Source organism: Tupaia chinensis, unplaced genomic scaffold (assembly GCF_000334495.1).
Source record: "Tupaia chinensis unplaced genomic scaffold, TupChi_1.0 Scaffold000355_1, whole genome shotgun sequence".
Classification (NCBI taxonomy): domain Eukaryota; kingdom Metazoa; phylum Chordata; class Mammalia; order Scandentia; family Tupaiidae; genus Tupaia; species Tupaia belangeri.
Window position 1 is genome coordinate 16,323,597 of NW_006159850.1, and position 15,418 is coordinate 16,339,014.

Consider the following 15,418-nt stretch of genomic DNA (forward strand, 5'->3'; position numbering starts at 1 on the left):
TGCCACCTATAGCAGTCTACCTAGCTGGGCCTCTTAAATGCAGAATCTGATGAGGGAAGTGCCCAACTTGACTGACAGAAGCTCTTCACAGAGCCTCCTGCTTCCTTTTCCTCCCAGGAGAGTCCATGTTATAAACAGGGTGCACATGAACAGAGATGAATAAAAGGAAATACAAAAAAGTTTTGATTCATAGTAGGCCTATGGCATATCACACATCTAACAGGCTTTTAAATAGTATTTAATTGCTTGACTCAGACTCCTCAATTTCTCGAGAACTGATCTGAAGGTTACTGATCTTAAACTGGATTCCTCTTTTACTTTAATCTTTTATGTAATAAGAATTTAGCAGTGGATCTGAATTGTAGAATATGTGAATTAACACTGTGCTAAGTATGAAGGATTTATGAGAAATATCCACCATAATACAAGAAATTTTAGAATTTTTTTTCAGGCATTTAATTTCTTGTTATAGTGTGGCTTCTGACGGTCATCTCTGTTCAATAAGCAATGAGTATTCAAGTGGCTAATTATTCAAATACATTATTATTATTTTTTTTTCTGCAATGAGATCATTACACCCTGATCCTTTCCAGTCGCCTGTCTACTACCTCATATGGGAAACTCACAAGGGAGGAGGCTGGGCGGTAGTGTGGCTGAACTCTTCCCAACTTAAATCTTAGGTGCTTATAAGAGATAAAAGGTGTAGGGTAGCCTCACAGACAGGTCTAACAAACCGCTGTGTGGCACCAACATCTACTTGCAACATGGATGTCTACAACAATGTTCTTTCCAAATGCACCTCTATGTTTCCTCCCTAAGGCAAGCCCAAAAGATTCAGAGAATTCTGTTCAGGGCAGGCCCTAGAGAGCTAACAAACCCAGTCTCCCCCAAATCAACCTACATGCTCCACAAACCCCTAATAATTAAGTCCTCAGAAATAGAGTATTTAACAGCTTGGGATAGTGAGTCTACAGGGCTACTGACTGCATCTCTGGGTACTCATTCCCCGACTGTATGGTCTCAAGGACACATGTCCATACCAAAATTCCACTGACTCTTACACTTATTTCTCTCACTTTAAGCTATCTGATTAATACATAAACACATGCCAACAGAGTATAGACTGTTGATGACAGTGTCCCTCATCTCCTGATCAGTTTCACGTGCCTTAGAAACAGGATAAAGAATTCCTGGAACTCTAGTTCTGTGAAAATTCTGGCCCAAGATTTCATCTTGTTTCAATGCCCAGAGGTCAATAATAACGATACTGACCAGGCTGTTTTCCTGCTTCTTCCAAGTTGGAGTTCCCATCTCTATCTGCAACAGCTGCTGGGAGGAACATGCTGCTGGGCATCACCATCTCAGGGGTGGTCACCTGAGGAGCAAGAGGTCACAAAACAAGGAGAGTCAAGTGGAGAGGAAAGAGAAACAAAATAGGAAATGTTTAAAAATGATTTAATAAGCAAAATTAGCCTTCACCAGTGTAAAGCTGGATGAGTCACTTTTCATAGCTCACTGAAGATTCATGTTTATTAGACAAAGCTCACATCAGTCAAAAGTGTTTCTACGGTTACATTCTGGACATAATTAGCAGTGCACACTTGAAGAATAATCTTATTATTAATATTTTTCCTTTATGCAGAATTTTGACTTTGATCACTGACAATGTTTTGTCATGGGCTGTGAAACTTCTTGTGCAACCAATTAGGTAGATAAGTTGAAAGGCCCACCTTAAGCTGCTGAAAACATAATAAGGGCCCTAATTAAATCATACCTAGTAAAGTACACTGTAATCTTGAAGCAGGGAGCATTGTAGTACTGTTTTCAAAATGTATTCAGGCAAGGAGAGGAGGGGAGTTAAGAGTGAAGGAAAGGGTAAGAAGAAGAGACGAGAACAAAGGGAAGGCTAAGGACACGCAGACACATTGGCAGATTTTCCAGGAAACATCTTGTAACCCTTTACAAGCTGACATCAAGCACAAACAAGCATTTCTGTGACTCACTTAAATCAGGATTCCTTCTGGAGTCTTTGCCCAAAGATATACATCAGAGGGAACCACAGGCATCCCAGCCTTCAACGGTGGCCTACATGGCATTCTACAATAGGGCAGCTCTACCTTGACCGTGACTGTTGTTCCCTAACAACAGCAACTCCAGAATTAGCCTGGACCCAGACAGCTACAGTGTCAGGGCAGGTCCTACCACATTTCTCTAGGCTTCCCTGCCATGTGGCCAGAGGCCTGTCCAAACAAGTTATTATTTGCCCTATGTTAATGTGATGAGTCGTCCTCAATATCTAACATAAATCTAATATAAGGATAAAAGGTTTTTTGTTTAAAAAAGAAGCAATCTACCTTGGATTACCATAGGGTGGGAAGGTTAGGTGGCAATGATATTTTCACATGCATTAGAAATCACCTTTCATTTGATGACAGCCTGAGGAAGGGACTGAGCGAAAGGTTACAGGAACAGAAACTGTAGTCATCACTAACCTTTCTATATGGTGCCCAGCCCCACGTGAAGGCATTATGTGCTCACCAACTGCAACTTAACTACAATAATATCGTCACTGTAGCAAAGATTGGAACACCTAGATTTTTGTTCAAAATTAAATAAGACTTTAAACATATTACTATTAATTTTTAGAGGTTTAAAGGTCTGAGTCTTGCCTAAAATAGCTGCTGACATGTTCACTAGAATCACCAGCAATAGGCTCAGCTTCTAGAAGAAACATGAACAACTGCCCCTAGGGACACCAAAAAGCAACCCCCCCATGACAAACATATTATAATAATTCCTGCAACCTTGATGCCAATAAGTGTAAACAGTAAGCAACAGGCACTATAGAGAAGGGTTCTAGAACTTCCCTGTGTCATGAAGAGCAGGTGTGTGGCAGGTGACTGTGTGTGACACGGTGTTCCTGCTCCCACAGACATCTGTACCCTCACACAAAGCTCATTGGCAGCTGGTTAAGGCTAGCTGCTGATGAATTGTTAAGAATGGAGTGGAGATTGCCAAACTCATTCCATCTATTTTCTTTTTAATAGAAAGCATTTCTGACCAGTGTGGTTGGGGAGTCCAGCGGGAATCCAAGAAGTGAAAGGTCACCGATTAATTTATAGTCTTCAGCTGAGGGGGAGCACGAGGTTGGGGGTAAGAGGGGGAGAAAGGGAAAGGAAAAAAGACTCCCCCCCACCTCCTTTCTCGGTTGTAGCTGCAGGATCAGTCCTTTCCTGGGATCTTTAGGAATTATGAAAAATGAATCATGAGAAATAAAAAAAAGCCCTACAGAGTAAAAAAGAATAAAATTATCTAACACCTCAGCTGCACATCATTATAGAAAACTGTGGGCTTTTTATACACATTACAGTAAGGCAGACATCCCCTCTAACAGACTCAGTACGACGGATCAGTAATTGTTTTCATACACTTTAATTAGAAAAACTCAGATGGCTATGAATAATAATGGAAAAGAGAGACTTTTGCACTTGAAAGGTTGAAGTCAATCAAGTGTGAATGACGGCAAAAAAGAAAAAAAAAAAAGACACCAATTCATCAGCCCTCTGTTGTCTCGCTGCGACTTTAATCATAATTCCTGATTGGGATTCAAGAAGGCAGTAAGCAGCGGTTCTTTGTCTGCCTTCACCTTCCATCAATTAACTCTCCCCGAAATATAATCATCAACCTCACATGCTCTTCTGCATCTTAATCTGGGCCTCCAAACCTGTAAGTCTTGCCCCATATGTGTTTAAGTAATTACTTTTATCTACCTGCATCTTCTCATTCACAATATACCCAACCTCTCCCTGGGGGGGAGGGGGGATTTGGTATATGCATTTTAACAGGCGACAAATTCCCAGGATGCAAAGAAGAAGACCCCTACAGGATTGGAATGCTAAGGACCTAGAAATTCTGGTGAGGTTTATCTACACGTATGTCTTAACAGAGTTTGAAATGGAAGGTTCTTGCTTCGCAGGCTAGCAGAGGGCCCCTCATCAGTTCACAGATGTAAGGTTCTCAGTGCCTGTGCTCACTCCTCCCTCTCCTACCTGCTTTCAAAACTTTTCACTCAAAGCTTACATGCCTCTTTTAAACAGCCATAAACATAATCCTGCCAATGGAACTCACCGAGGAGTCCTTATTCTCACTGCAGAAAAGAAGAGGTACCTAAAGGCAGAGTTCCTTCAACACTTACCTGGGCACTCCTTTTTTAAAAAAAAAAATAAAAAAAGAATTATTTTATTTAACTTACTTAATTTATTTATTAGTTTATTTATTTAAATTTGACCAGAGAGGGACTCTGTGTGTGTGTGTGTGTGTGTGTGTGTGTGTGTGTGTGTGTGTGAGAGAGAGAGAGAGAGAGAGAGAAAGAGAACGAAAGCCACCAGGTCCAGGACTCGAACTGCAGTCGGCCATGTGGGAGAACAGCACCCTTAACCACCATGCCACCTGTTGGCCCCACCCCTTTACTTTGTAATCGTAAGTGGCTACCAAGGTAGGTCACATGGAAGGTTCAGATTGTTTTAGACACAGTGTCTGACGGATAGCTGATAGAAAGTCAATCACTCAACTGTGCTGAGTGCAGTTCTGTAAAAGACTTCCCTTTAGTTAGAAGCACTAAAGCACATGGGTTTATAAGAGAACAAAACAAGGTTACAGTGTGACCAGAATCATCCCAAGTGAGCCCAAACCTCAGAGGCCTTCAGACATCTGAATTCCACCAACTCCCCAGCACAGACCTCACAAATACACATATGTGTGTCCTCGCTTCTTCCCCCTTCTTTCTCTTCCTTTGTCCGCCTACCCTCCTACCCCAATCACACCTCAAGCCATAGACTCAAAACCAAACACATAGTTTCGAGGTTTGGCCAGATGACAATATGCAATCAGCCCAAACACTCACACATTCTACATTGACTGTACCACAGATGTAGACTGATTCTTCTAATAATGTGTACCTTCATAAATACTGAGTACATTAAATTATACACTCCCTGATACTCTACAAACTAATGGATCTGAAAATATTAAAACAGACTAGAAACAAAAAGTAAAAGTGTTTCTGGTTAAGAAAATGCAGTTGATGAGAGCTATTACTTCTTTGGTATTTGGTCTCTTGCATGCCTTTGCTATGTGAAGTGCAGTTCTGTGATGATCTTTTAGATACTATGTTCTCCTCCCACCCTTTCCGAGCTACTAAGTCAGCTACATTCCTCCCAGAGTCAGCAGAGTTTATGGGGAATGTAGGAGGAAAACCACCAGCTGAGCTGGGATACCAGAAGTCTGTAAACTAACAGTGGCTTCATAACAAAAAAGTCTCATGTACAACAGGAGAAATGTGGAGTTCTACTCTGATCCTGAAAATCTTCCAGTTTGTGCGCTTCTCATATATAACAACAGAAGCAGGCATTCCCCAATGATGCTAAAAGCCTTCAAGCTTAACCAATTCCAAAATGACTCAGCTGTTGAGAAGTAACGGGTTTGAGTGACTCTCTGTTCATCTGTTCACCTGTCATTTAGTAAACATTGTAAAGGGTCTCTGTACTGCACGCTTTTGAGATACATAGAGTGAGACAAGGCCCCCCTCCCCAAGAAGCTCATGATTGAGAATGATTAACCATGTCAAGGTCATAAACCATGAAATTTCAGAGTCCTAGAAAAATACTTTCACACAAAGAATATTACAGATAATATCTCTCCCCAGAGAGAATGAACCATGGACTCAAGTGAATTACCCTTCATCTACTCCAAGAGGTGGTAAGAGTTCATAAATACCTAAATCCAACCTCATCCCAGTTTGCTTTATCATTATTTTCGTTTATGATTATTTAATGTCTTTCAAGATTCTATGAGGTAAATGGACCTGAAAACCCCAAGGACACACTTTCTAGAGCTCAGAGTCTTAGATGTGGGGTAAGGTTGCCACTATGACGTGTGGGAGGGGCTGCTGATATTTCTTTCTTGGTAGAGCTAGAGTTATAAGGACACTCCACGGTCACAGATGTAGAATGACTAAATACAATACCCTCTGGAGACAAGGTTATACTTTGGTAAGTTCTTATACGACTATTCATGCAAACGCACTTCTCAAGGCTACCTTCAGACAGGCTGGCCCAGGTTAGATCAATGCAGCCAGCACGTTCCGTGTGCTGTAAAGCAGAGATACTAGGAGAAGTGTTGAACGCAGTCTCTCTGGGACCCTTATCCTACAGCCTTGGCATTGCTCACCTAAGCAGAGCTTCTTTCTGAAAGGCTTCTTCTTCCAAGTCAAAGTGTAGATTTGCCAAGACCTAGACTCCTGAGGAAGCCTCCAATCCTTTACTTTTCAGTGACAATCAATAGAATGAAGAATCTTAGGCAGACAGGAAAAAAAGGTGAAACCTCAGTCACTGAGGAGTCCTTATTCTCACTGCAGAAAAGGAGAGGTACCTAAAGGTGGAGATCCTTCAACACTTGCCTGGGCACTGCTTCTTAAAAAAAAAAAAAAAATTAATTTACTTAATTAAAATTTGACCAGAGAGGAACTGTGTGCATGTGTGTGAGTGAGTGAGTGAGAGAAAGAAAGAGAGAGAAAGCTACCAGGTCCAGGACTCGAACTGCAGTTGGCCATGTGGGAGAACAGCACCCTTAACCACCACGCCACCTGCCGGCCCCATCCCTTTACTCTGTAATCTTAGGTGGCTACCAAACTACATGGAAGGTTCAGATTGTTTTAGACACAGTGTCTGACGGATAGCTGATGGAAAGTCAATCCCTCAGTTGTGCTGAGTGCAGTTCTATAAAAGACTTCCCTTTAGTTAGAAGCACTAAAGCACATAGGTTTATAAGAGAACAAAACAAAAGGTTACAGCGTGACCAGAATCATCCCAAGTGAGCCCAACCTTCAGAGGCCTTCGGATATCTCTTAGACCTCCCTAAGAGACCTTGCCAGTCTCCACCTCCTTATGAATGAAGGGCTGATTCTGTCCCGCAATTTCAGCGTGACGTTGAACCCCAGCTGCTTTCGGGAATGAATGTTCTAGCTAGCAGTGCACCTAAAGCTGAGTGCACTGACAGTCTGCTCACTTCTACGCCTGCACCTAGGGAGACACTGGGACCCACTAGTTGGTTTCTACACATCTGTAGCCAACAAACCAGGGTACCTCTTGGCAACTGAGCTTCATGTGAGTCTGTTTATTTATTTATTTTTCCTTTACTGCCTCCTATGTGTGCCTGGCTGAGCAGTAAACCATGGGTCAAGAGAGATTAGGTTCTCTTTTAGCCTTATTTCCTGTCTAAAATGGCTACTATGTGGTTATTTACTCAATTAAATATACATATATATATATATATATATATATATTCACAAGAAGAGACTGTATGGCCATGTTAACACATAGGCCAGAAACAAATAGCCCAGAACCAAAATTTAGAACCTGAGAATGAGGAAGACTGGAGAAAAATGTGGGTGAGAGAACAGAAAAACACATGAACAGTTTATACACATGCACGTGCGTACAGAGAGAGAGAGAAGAGCTGAGAGAATGAATTGGAGGGAAAAGCTTCATTAGACTCAGAGAGGCAAGCAGTGGCAGTATACCAAGGTCACTTCTAATTTAGACCATCTAATTGGCAAACAGGCTCCAAATGGCTATCATCTCACAGGGCTTGGAATTAATGAAGCCCGATTATTTTCATTACCTTCCTCTGAGATGGAGACAAAGTGAGAGATCTGGTACCCAGGTGGGTGCGACAGCCCTAAGGCCAGTGGCCATCGGAGAGCCCCAGTGTGGCAGGCTGGGGGTGCAGGCGCCAGCCTGCCCTAGACTCACAGACACACGAGCACATGTGGAGCAAAAAGAGTCAGACACTGATTGAAAAATCGCAGGAGGCAAACAACTGCCTCCGAAAAGAGAGAAGCAGAGAACACTACAGGCAGTGCAGGGCCAGGGACATGGAAAGACAGTCGGCGTATGTACAAAACACAGAATAATGAAGAACTAACAAAGGGGAAAAGATGAAGGGCTAGCCGGCCTGTTCAGGAGCCAATCCCCATCTTGACTCTCAGGCCATATTTTGTTAAGTGATTAAGGAACAAAGAAAATTTCCTCATATTAATGCTCCGGGATCCCAGTGGTGTATCCTGTCACTTGGAAAGACAGTGATCAATTAGAATAATTTAAGAGTATTGAAATGCATGGTAGGTGGTCTTTCCCATTTTCATTTCTGGGCCAGAAACATGTGCCCCATGCTCCTAACCCTCCTTCCCCAAGACTGGCAAAATAAGGGAAGGGAACTGCAGCTCCTACCTCCTCCACCAATGTGAAATGTGAAGCTTTTCTGTAACTAGGTGAGACTTAGTTCTATGAAGGTGACACTGGGGGCAGGCTGCCCATCTAGGTGTGGAGGGGCACTTGTCTCATCTCTCTGAAGCTTTAGAGACCTCTCTTTCGTATGACGTGTGCAAAGACCTACCATCTGGAGCTGTTTCCAATAGGCCAAGCAAACTGAAGTGCTGTGGGTGCAGTTTCCACAGCGGAGGGCCAGCACTGCAATTGTTCCCAGTGAGAATATTTTTCAAGCCCCCTCAGAAGAAAAAAGAAAGGGGCCCAGGGAAGACATAGATATGAGATGCACAGCATAAGCAAGCAGCTGTTACCATAGCAACAGACATATTAGACACTGCAGGTTCCTGAAAGCTGTCTGATAAGGTATTATTAAATGAAGTCTCCTCAAAACGCTCTCCATTTACAACTGAACGGAAAGACATTGTGTAGAAAGTAATCTATTTCCATTTATCAGGGAGGAATTCACTTTTAGAAGGACTGAAGCCCAGTGTGAGCCTGATCTGTGACTTTGGACCTAGCCAGCAAAAATATATATACCAGAATTTATAGGTTTAGATACCCTGGACATACCCCAGGTCTGCCAGGAATCATCTCTTGGGGGGATTTTCTAGCTTTGCCTATTGAGCTGCCCAAATCCGCAACTTGGTCAACCCATTTGGGAAGAAAGAAGATTTGCTCCTCTCACTGCCATTCACCCAGCCACTGAGGGAGAAAGCAGACTAACTTTTCCCTTTGGTGGATGAATGACCATACACTGGCCATTCCTTAGCGACATGGTTCAGAAAAGGGAACTCGGATTTGAGGGCCATTTCTCATCATGCTGTGTTCAGAGTCTCCTGCTACAGTTCATCAGGAACACAAGACACACTGTCAGAAAGCCAAACTGATACTTTCCCAGAGTCAATTTTTAAATAAAATTTCAGTGAAACAGTCTCCAAGAACATTTTAAACACTGGTTCATTATAATTACTGAATAATATAACAGCTGCAAATTCCATTTTAACACCAAACTTTTCAGAGGAAGGATGCTGGCATCTTTCAGGGAGAGACCAAGATCAGTATTCTAGTCCTCAAGTAAGATTCCAGCTTCACCCTGTGGTATGGTCACCAATTCCTCTCTAATCCTCGTTGCTCATCTTTTCCTGCTAAACTCACAGACCAAGGTAGAACTGCATCACTTGGCTCGATGCAAACCATTCTCACAACTTGAAAAACTAATCCAATCCTGACAGTTATGCCATAATGCCATCTTCCCATGCAAAGAGAGGGTGTAAAATCATTTTTACATATACCTTTTCAATAAAAAGTAAAACACATGATTGCATCTCCCACAACCGTCAGCTTCATTTCTAAGTCCACAAACTTGATCTCACTGCCAGCAAATCAACTTTCTTTCTTTTTTTTTTTGGAGAGGTTTTTGCTATAGGGCACGTGTGCTCGCCAGAGAGACAGAGAGAGACAGAGAGACAGAAAGCAAGAAATCACCCCCCAGGGGAGATGGCCATGCCACAATCCCTTCTCCTCCATTCCTCCATTCTCCTCTCGGGATCTTGGGCACACATGCACATGTGCCTGGCGTGAGTTTTAAGCCACCAGGTCTGGGACGTGAACTGCGGTTGACTACATGGGAGTCCAGCGACATAGCCATTATGCTAACTGCTGGTCCCGCAAATCAACTTTCTATAACTATTTCTTTCTACTGCACTTTTCAGAAATGTCTAGAAAACATCTCCATTGTCTTCTGTGGAAGATGAAGTACACAAGGGTACTTCTATACAAGGTGTCAAGCACAAACCCTGGGGGAGCAGTTTATCCTTCACACTTGTGTTGTCAGCAGTTCTAGGGTTTTATTAACTAGATCCAAGGATGCATTCTAAGGTATCCTTCCTCCCTGGTACTGTACACACAGTGTGTTATCTGCAGGATACTTGATGCAGAGCCTCTAACAGTGGTTGTCAAATTTCAGTGTGCATAGACTAACCCAGTGTGGCCCTTACGTAGCTTTCATCATAGTATCCAAAAAGGCTGAGAATTGCTGCTGATAAAACTGTTGGTTAGTGGGTATCTCCTTGAAATATCTTAGGGACTGGTACCCAAGAAAACCCAGCCGTAGTATCCTGTTCTTAAAGACTCCTCATTGGTAATTCAAGAAGATGCATAATGACCACCATGATATTCAAAATGTTATTTTACTATTCCTGTTATAAAAATATGTCGACCACTAGGCCCAGCCACAGTGGCATAAGTGGTAGAGTACCACTGCACAAGGCTGAGGCCATGTGGGAGGCACAGGTTCAGATCCCAGACCAACCTAAACAGGCCTGGTGCGGTAGCATCTATCTGTAATCCTAGCTAATGGGGAGGATGAGGCAGAGAACTGCAATGGTGAAGTCCTGTCAAAAAATACTACTCTTGGAACCAGCAGGAAGCGTAATGGCCATGTCACCATGGTTCGAGTCCCGGACTCGGTGGCTTAAACTCACGCAGTGCACATGTACGTGTGTGCTCAAGATCCTGAGAGGAGAATGGAGGAGAAGGGATTGCGGCATGGCCATCCTCCCTGGGGGGTGATTTCTTGCTTTCTGTCTCTCTGTCTCTATCTTTCTGGTGAGCACACGTGCCTTAATAGCAAACACCTCTCCAAAAAAAGAAAAAAAAATACTATTCTCACTCATCCTCCTATTCCCCCTTAATCTTTTATTTAAAAAAAGAAAAAGACAACCAGAAGATATCTGAAATATAATTTACACTCTAGTCTCTAGGGATATATACTGTGTTGGCAGAAAGTCATGATGCATTTTTGCATGGAATAATACATTATGACTTTCCCAATGACCTAATAAATGACATCTTTACTGTCTAATGTAAACTAGTCATACAGATTACTACAGTTCTCGGCTAAATTTATGTTAAATGACAAAATAATCACCTGAGCAAAAAGAGGATTTTAGGTAAGTATCGAAATATTGCCCTCCCACATTTCTTTCTGTTCCTTTAAGCTACCAAGGTCATCAGCTAGGAAGTCAGATGAGACCTGGAAACAGCCCCCTTGTCTTTTCCAAGACTGGTGAGAATGTCAAGGAAGCCCTCCTGTCTACAGAAGGGGTTTCTATTTAGATAGAATCTTTCCACAGTGTTCATTTGCCTATTTGAGGATAGGTCATACTATGTTACCTCTGAATTCTGAGTTTGCTATTGGTTGCCAAAGTTCTCTTGATGTATCATCAATTTTACTTTTTTTTTTTTTTTTTTGGAAAGGTTTTTGCTATAGGGCGCGTGAGCTCACCAGACAGAGACAGAGAGATAGAAAGCGATAAATCACCCCCCAGGGGGGATGGCCACACCGCAATCCCTTCTCCTCCTTCTCCTCTGGGGATCTTGGGCATGCATGCACACGTGCCTGGCATGAGTTTTAAGCCACTGGGTCCAGGGCGTGAGCTGCAGTCGACTACAGGGGAGTCCAGCGACAGAGCCATTATGCTAACTGCTGGTTCCAATTTTACCTTCTTGATGATTAAACATTACTTACATTGTTATTAATTTCTGTGTAACCAAATGAAATAGGAAATGCCTAGAGGTGATATGTCTGTGGCCTGAACATGGTAACATGGAATTCAGCACAGACCACCTCTCTGGGAATCCTCATGTGAGAAGGCAAGAAGATGAACTACTTCTTCTTGTTTTTGGGAGAGGTTTTTGCTATAGGGCACATGCGCTCACCAGAAAGACAGAAAGCGAGAAATCACCCCCTAGAGAGGATGGCCACTATGCAATCCCTTCTCCTCCATTCTCCTCTTGGGATCTTGGTTATGCACGCACACATGCCTGGCGTGAGTTTAAGGCACTGGGTCTGGAACTCAAACCGCGGTTGACTACATGGGGGTCCAGAGACATAGCCTTTACACCAACTGCTGGTCCCACCAATTTTTTTAAAAGAGATTTTTGCTATAGGGTATGTGCGCTTGCTAGAAAGACAGAGAGAGACACACACAAAGTGGAAATCACCCCCACCCCCAGGGTAGACAGCCATGCCGCAATCCCTCTCCTCTATTCTCCCTTCCGGATTTTGAGCACACTTGCACATGCGCTTGGCATGAGTTTTAAGCCACAGGGTCTGAGCCTGGAACCACAGTCAGCTATGTGGGAGTCCAGCAATGCAACCACTACACCATCTGCTGGTCTCCCCTGCCCATGTTTGTTTTTAAAACAGAATTTGTATGAGAAAGAAATGAGATATAATGAATGTAAGTGCAGTGCAGATTATGACCTGGTCAGTAAGGGTTTGGAGAATCCAAGTAACAATTTCTTCATATAAAGGATCAGTTTATCCATGCTTCCACAGTCTTAAGGGAGAGGCAGATTAAGAAACACACATTCAACCCTGGGACCAGCAGTTAGTGTAATGGCTATGTCACTGGACTCCCATGTAGTCGACCACAGTTCACATCCCGGACCCGGTGGCTTAAAACTCACGCCAGGCGCGTGTGCGTGCGTGCCCAAGATCCCGAGAGGAGAACAGAGGCGAAGAGACTGCGGCATGGTCATCCCCCCTGGGGGATGATTTCTTGCTTTCTGTCTCTCTGTCTCTGTCTGGCGAGCACACGCACCCTATAGCAAAAAACCCTCCTCCTCCCCCCCAAAAAAGATAAAAAAGAAACACACATTCAATCCTTTGGGCCATGGTCATGACAAGTCTAAGGGAGGTTCAACAGAATAAAGGTCACAGAACGAGGACAGCATTCAGATATAGCTAACTCTACACCTGCTCTCTCATCCAACAGCAAAGCACCTTACCACAGTAATACATCACCTTTGACCCCTGCAGGAAGAAACGCCAAGGGTCCTGCTCCTGGCTGCCTTACCGTCATGATGAGCTTCTCCACGCAGTCAGGTGCCACACTGTGGAGGTGGGTGAGGTGCAGCTGCAGGTGGATCTTGTTGTTGAGCATGTCCTGGCACAGGGGGCAGCGAAGCATGGGCTGCACCGAATGCTGCGTCATGGCGTGCACCCGCAGACGGTTGACGTCGGCGTTGCTGTACTTGCAGTACGGACACTGGTACATCTGCGGGGAACACACCCACCACTCAGGCTGAATCTCAGATCCCACCAGCAGCTGTGTTGGCCCCTAAGCCTGGCCACCCACAAGTTCATCCCCCACCAGTGTGGAAGACACTCCCCCGACCAACAGAGCTCCTTCTGGCCTCACCTGCTCTGGCTTGATCTCCTCTGATGTTTTTGGTCGCTTTGAAGAGAGAGGAGAATCGGAGCTACCTGGGAAGGAGATGCGTTTGGAGGTTGCAGGAGAATCTGTCAGCTCCTTCTCTGCTTGGCTGGACGGTGCTAGAAGAAAAAGTGGAAGATGCAATACAGCAGCCAGACCAGGCCAGTTCCAAGAGGGTTTGTGTTGGGTGAAAATCAACATTCATTTATAGCACAGGATTTTCTTAAGACACCAGAATTCAAGATGAACATCCGGACTGACTTATCAAGCGTGTTGGAAAAGAAACAAGTGTTTCTCCCTCTTCCCCCCACCCCCCACCACGAATTTCTGTCACTACTTTAACAACTAAATACTAAGAAAAGAAGGTAAATAAATGGAACAAAAGGCTATAGAGTCAGATTAAGCTAAATTCAGCCTGTTCTAACCTCCCCCAATGTAGACGCAATCTGCTGGCTTGTGGGGGCAGCAGGGCTGAGGGTGGGAGGGAAAGTTTCACCAATTGCTTTGCCAACCTGAGAACTAGATGCACATTGCTGAAGAGATGTAAGAATATCCATGTTCCCAACTTGACTGTCCCACCGCTTGGAATCAAAATGTGGCACATTGCAGGCAACATGATAAATGTGAGCTGAGAAAGGTTCGTGTGGATAACTGCAGGCCGGCACGTGAAAGAGAGTCAAGTCTGGGTTCAGCTGTTTGCTCTGGAGGAAGAAATAATTGCGGAGCAGAAGCAGGCAGAGTGTGGGGGCCAGCAAGTGGCATGGTGGTTAAGGTGCTAGACTCCCACATGGCCGGATCTTGTGGCCTAAAAAATCACACCAGGTGCATACGCATGTGTGCCCAAAATGCAGAGGGGAGAAAGGAGAAGGGGTTGCAGCATGTCCATCCCCTCTAAGGGGTGACTTCTTATTTTCCCTTTCTCTGTCTCTCTCAGGCAAGCACACATGCCCTTTGGCAGAGTCAAAAAAAAAAAATGTAGGCAGGGTGTGAACCCGAGTTATTACCTCGCCAGTGCTCCAGATGCTTGATTCAGAATGTGCGGCAATAGGGAAGGTTTCCTATCTGCTTTCCCAAACCATGCCTCCGCATCATGTCACCCAAAAAATACCAAGGAGGAGAGGCAGATGAGGCTTGAGGGACAAACGGTGGAGGCGGAAGTGCTGATGTACAGTTTTCTGATGCAAAGGAGACCTGAAAGACTGTGATGAGAAAATAGCCAGCTGCGAGGCTTCTGCAGTGTGGTCACCAGTTCCAACATGGCTGGAGCTGGTCAATCCAAACGGCGGTCAGTATCTGAGAGAAGGCTATTACATTTATTTGGGGCATTTTCCAGAATTTTCAGAATTAGGCATAAAGTAGGAAGAAAACAGATCCCTAAAATAGTAGTAGGAAAACATGGAGCCACTGCCCTCATCAAGAAGTAAAGTGACTCAGCATTTTGGTCGCTGGTTTAGAAAGCCTAACTTTCACTCCTTGGTAAAACTGCCTTCCTCCTCTCCCTGTCTACTTATCCAGCATGCATTTCCACTTACGCTCAGTTCTAAAAGTTGTTCTCACATGGACACCAAGATGCTGTCATTACAGATGTGTACTTTAATAAACAATTTTAGAAAATCAATTTTATTCATTAAAATCATAAGGCCACAGAATAATTTCGAAAAAAAAAAATTGCTAAACGCAGGAAATATTCCAGGAAGTTGATGCTCTTCCCAGAATGCACATCTTGCGACCTTTAACCCCAGTATCTTGGTAACCTGGTCTACATAACTTTGTAAGACATTTATTATTTAAAAAGTACAAGGACAAGCATATTACACGCAGACCCCCCCCCCCAACCCACAATTCCAAAAAGGCATTTAACTGTTCCTC

At 43.8% G+C, this 15,418-nt stretch overlaps 1 protein-coding gene across 1 annotated transcript in view; it reads right to left on the bottom strand.

The window, feature by feature from the left end:
- Nucleotides 1–15,418, bottom strand: part of ZFHX3 (zinc finger homeobox 3) — a 276,675-nt gene that overhangs the window by 16,179 nt on the left and 245,078 nt on the right. Inside the window, 3 exon segments of the mRNA XM_027773529.1 lie at nt 1,273–1,375; nt 13,190–13,390; nt 13,535–13,668. Of these exon segments, the coding sequence (XP_027629330.1) occupies nt 1,273–1,375; nt 13,190–13,390; nt 13,535–13,668 (438 nt within the window).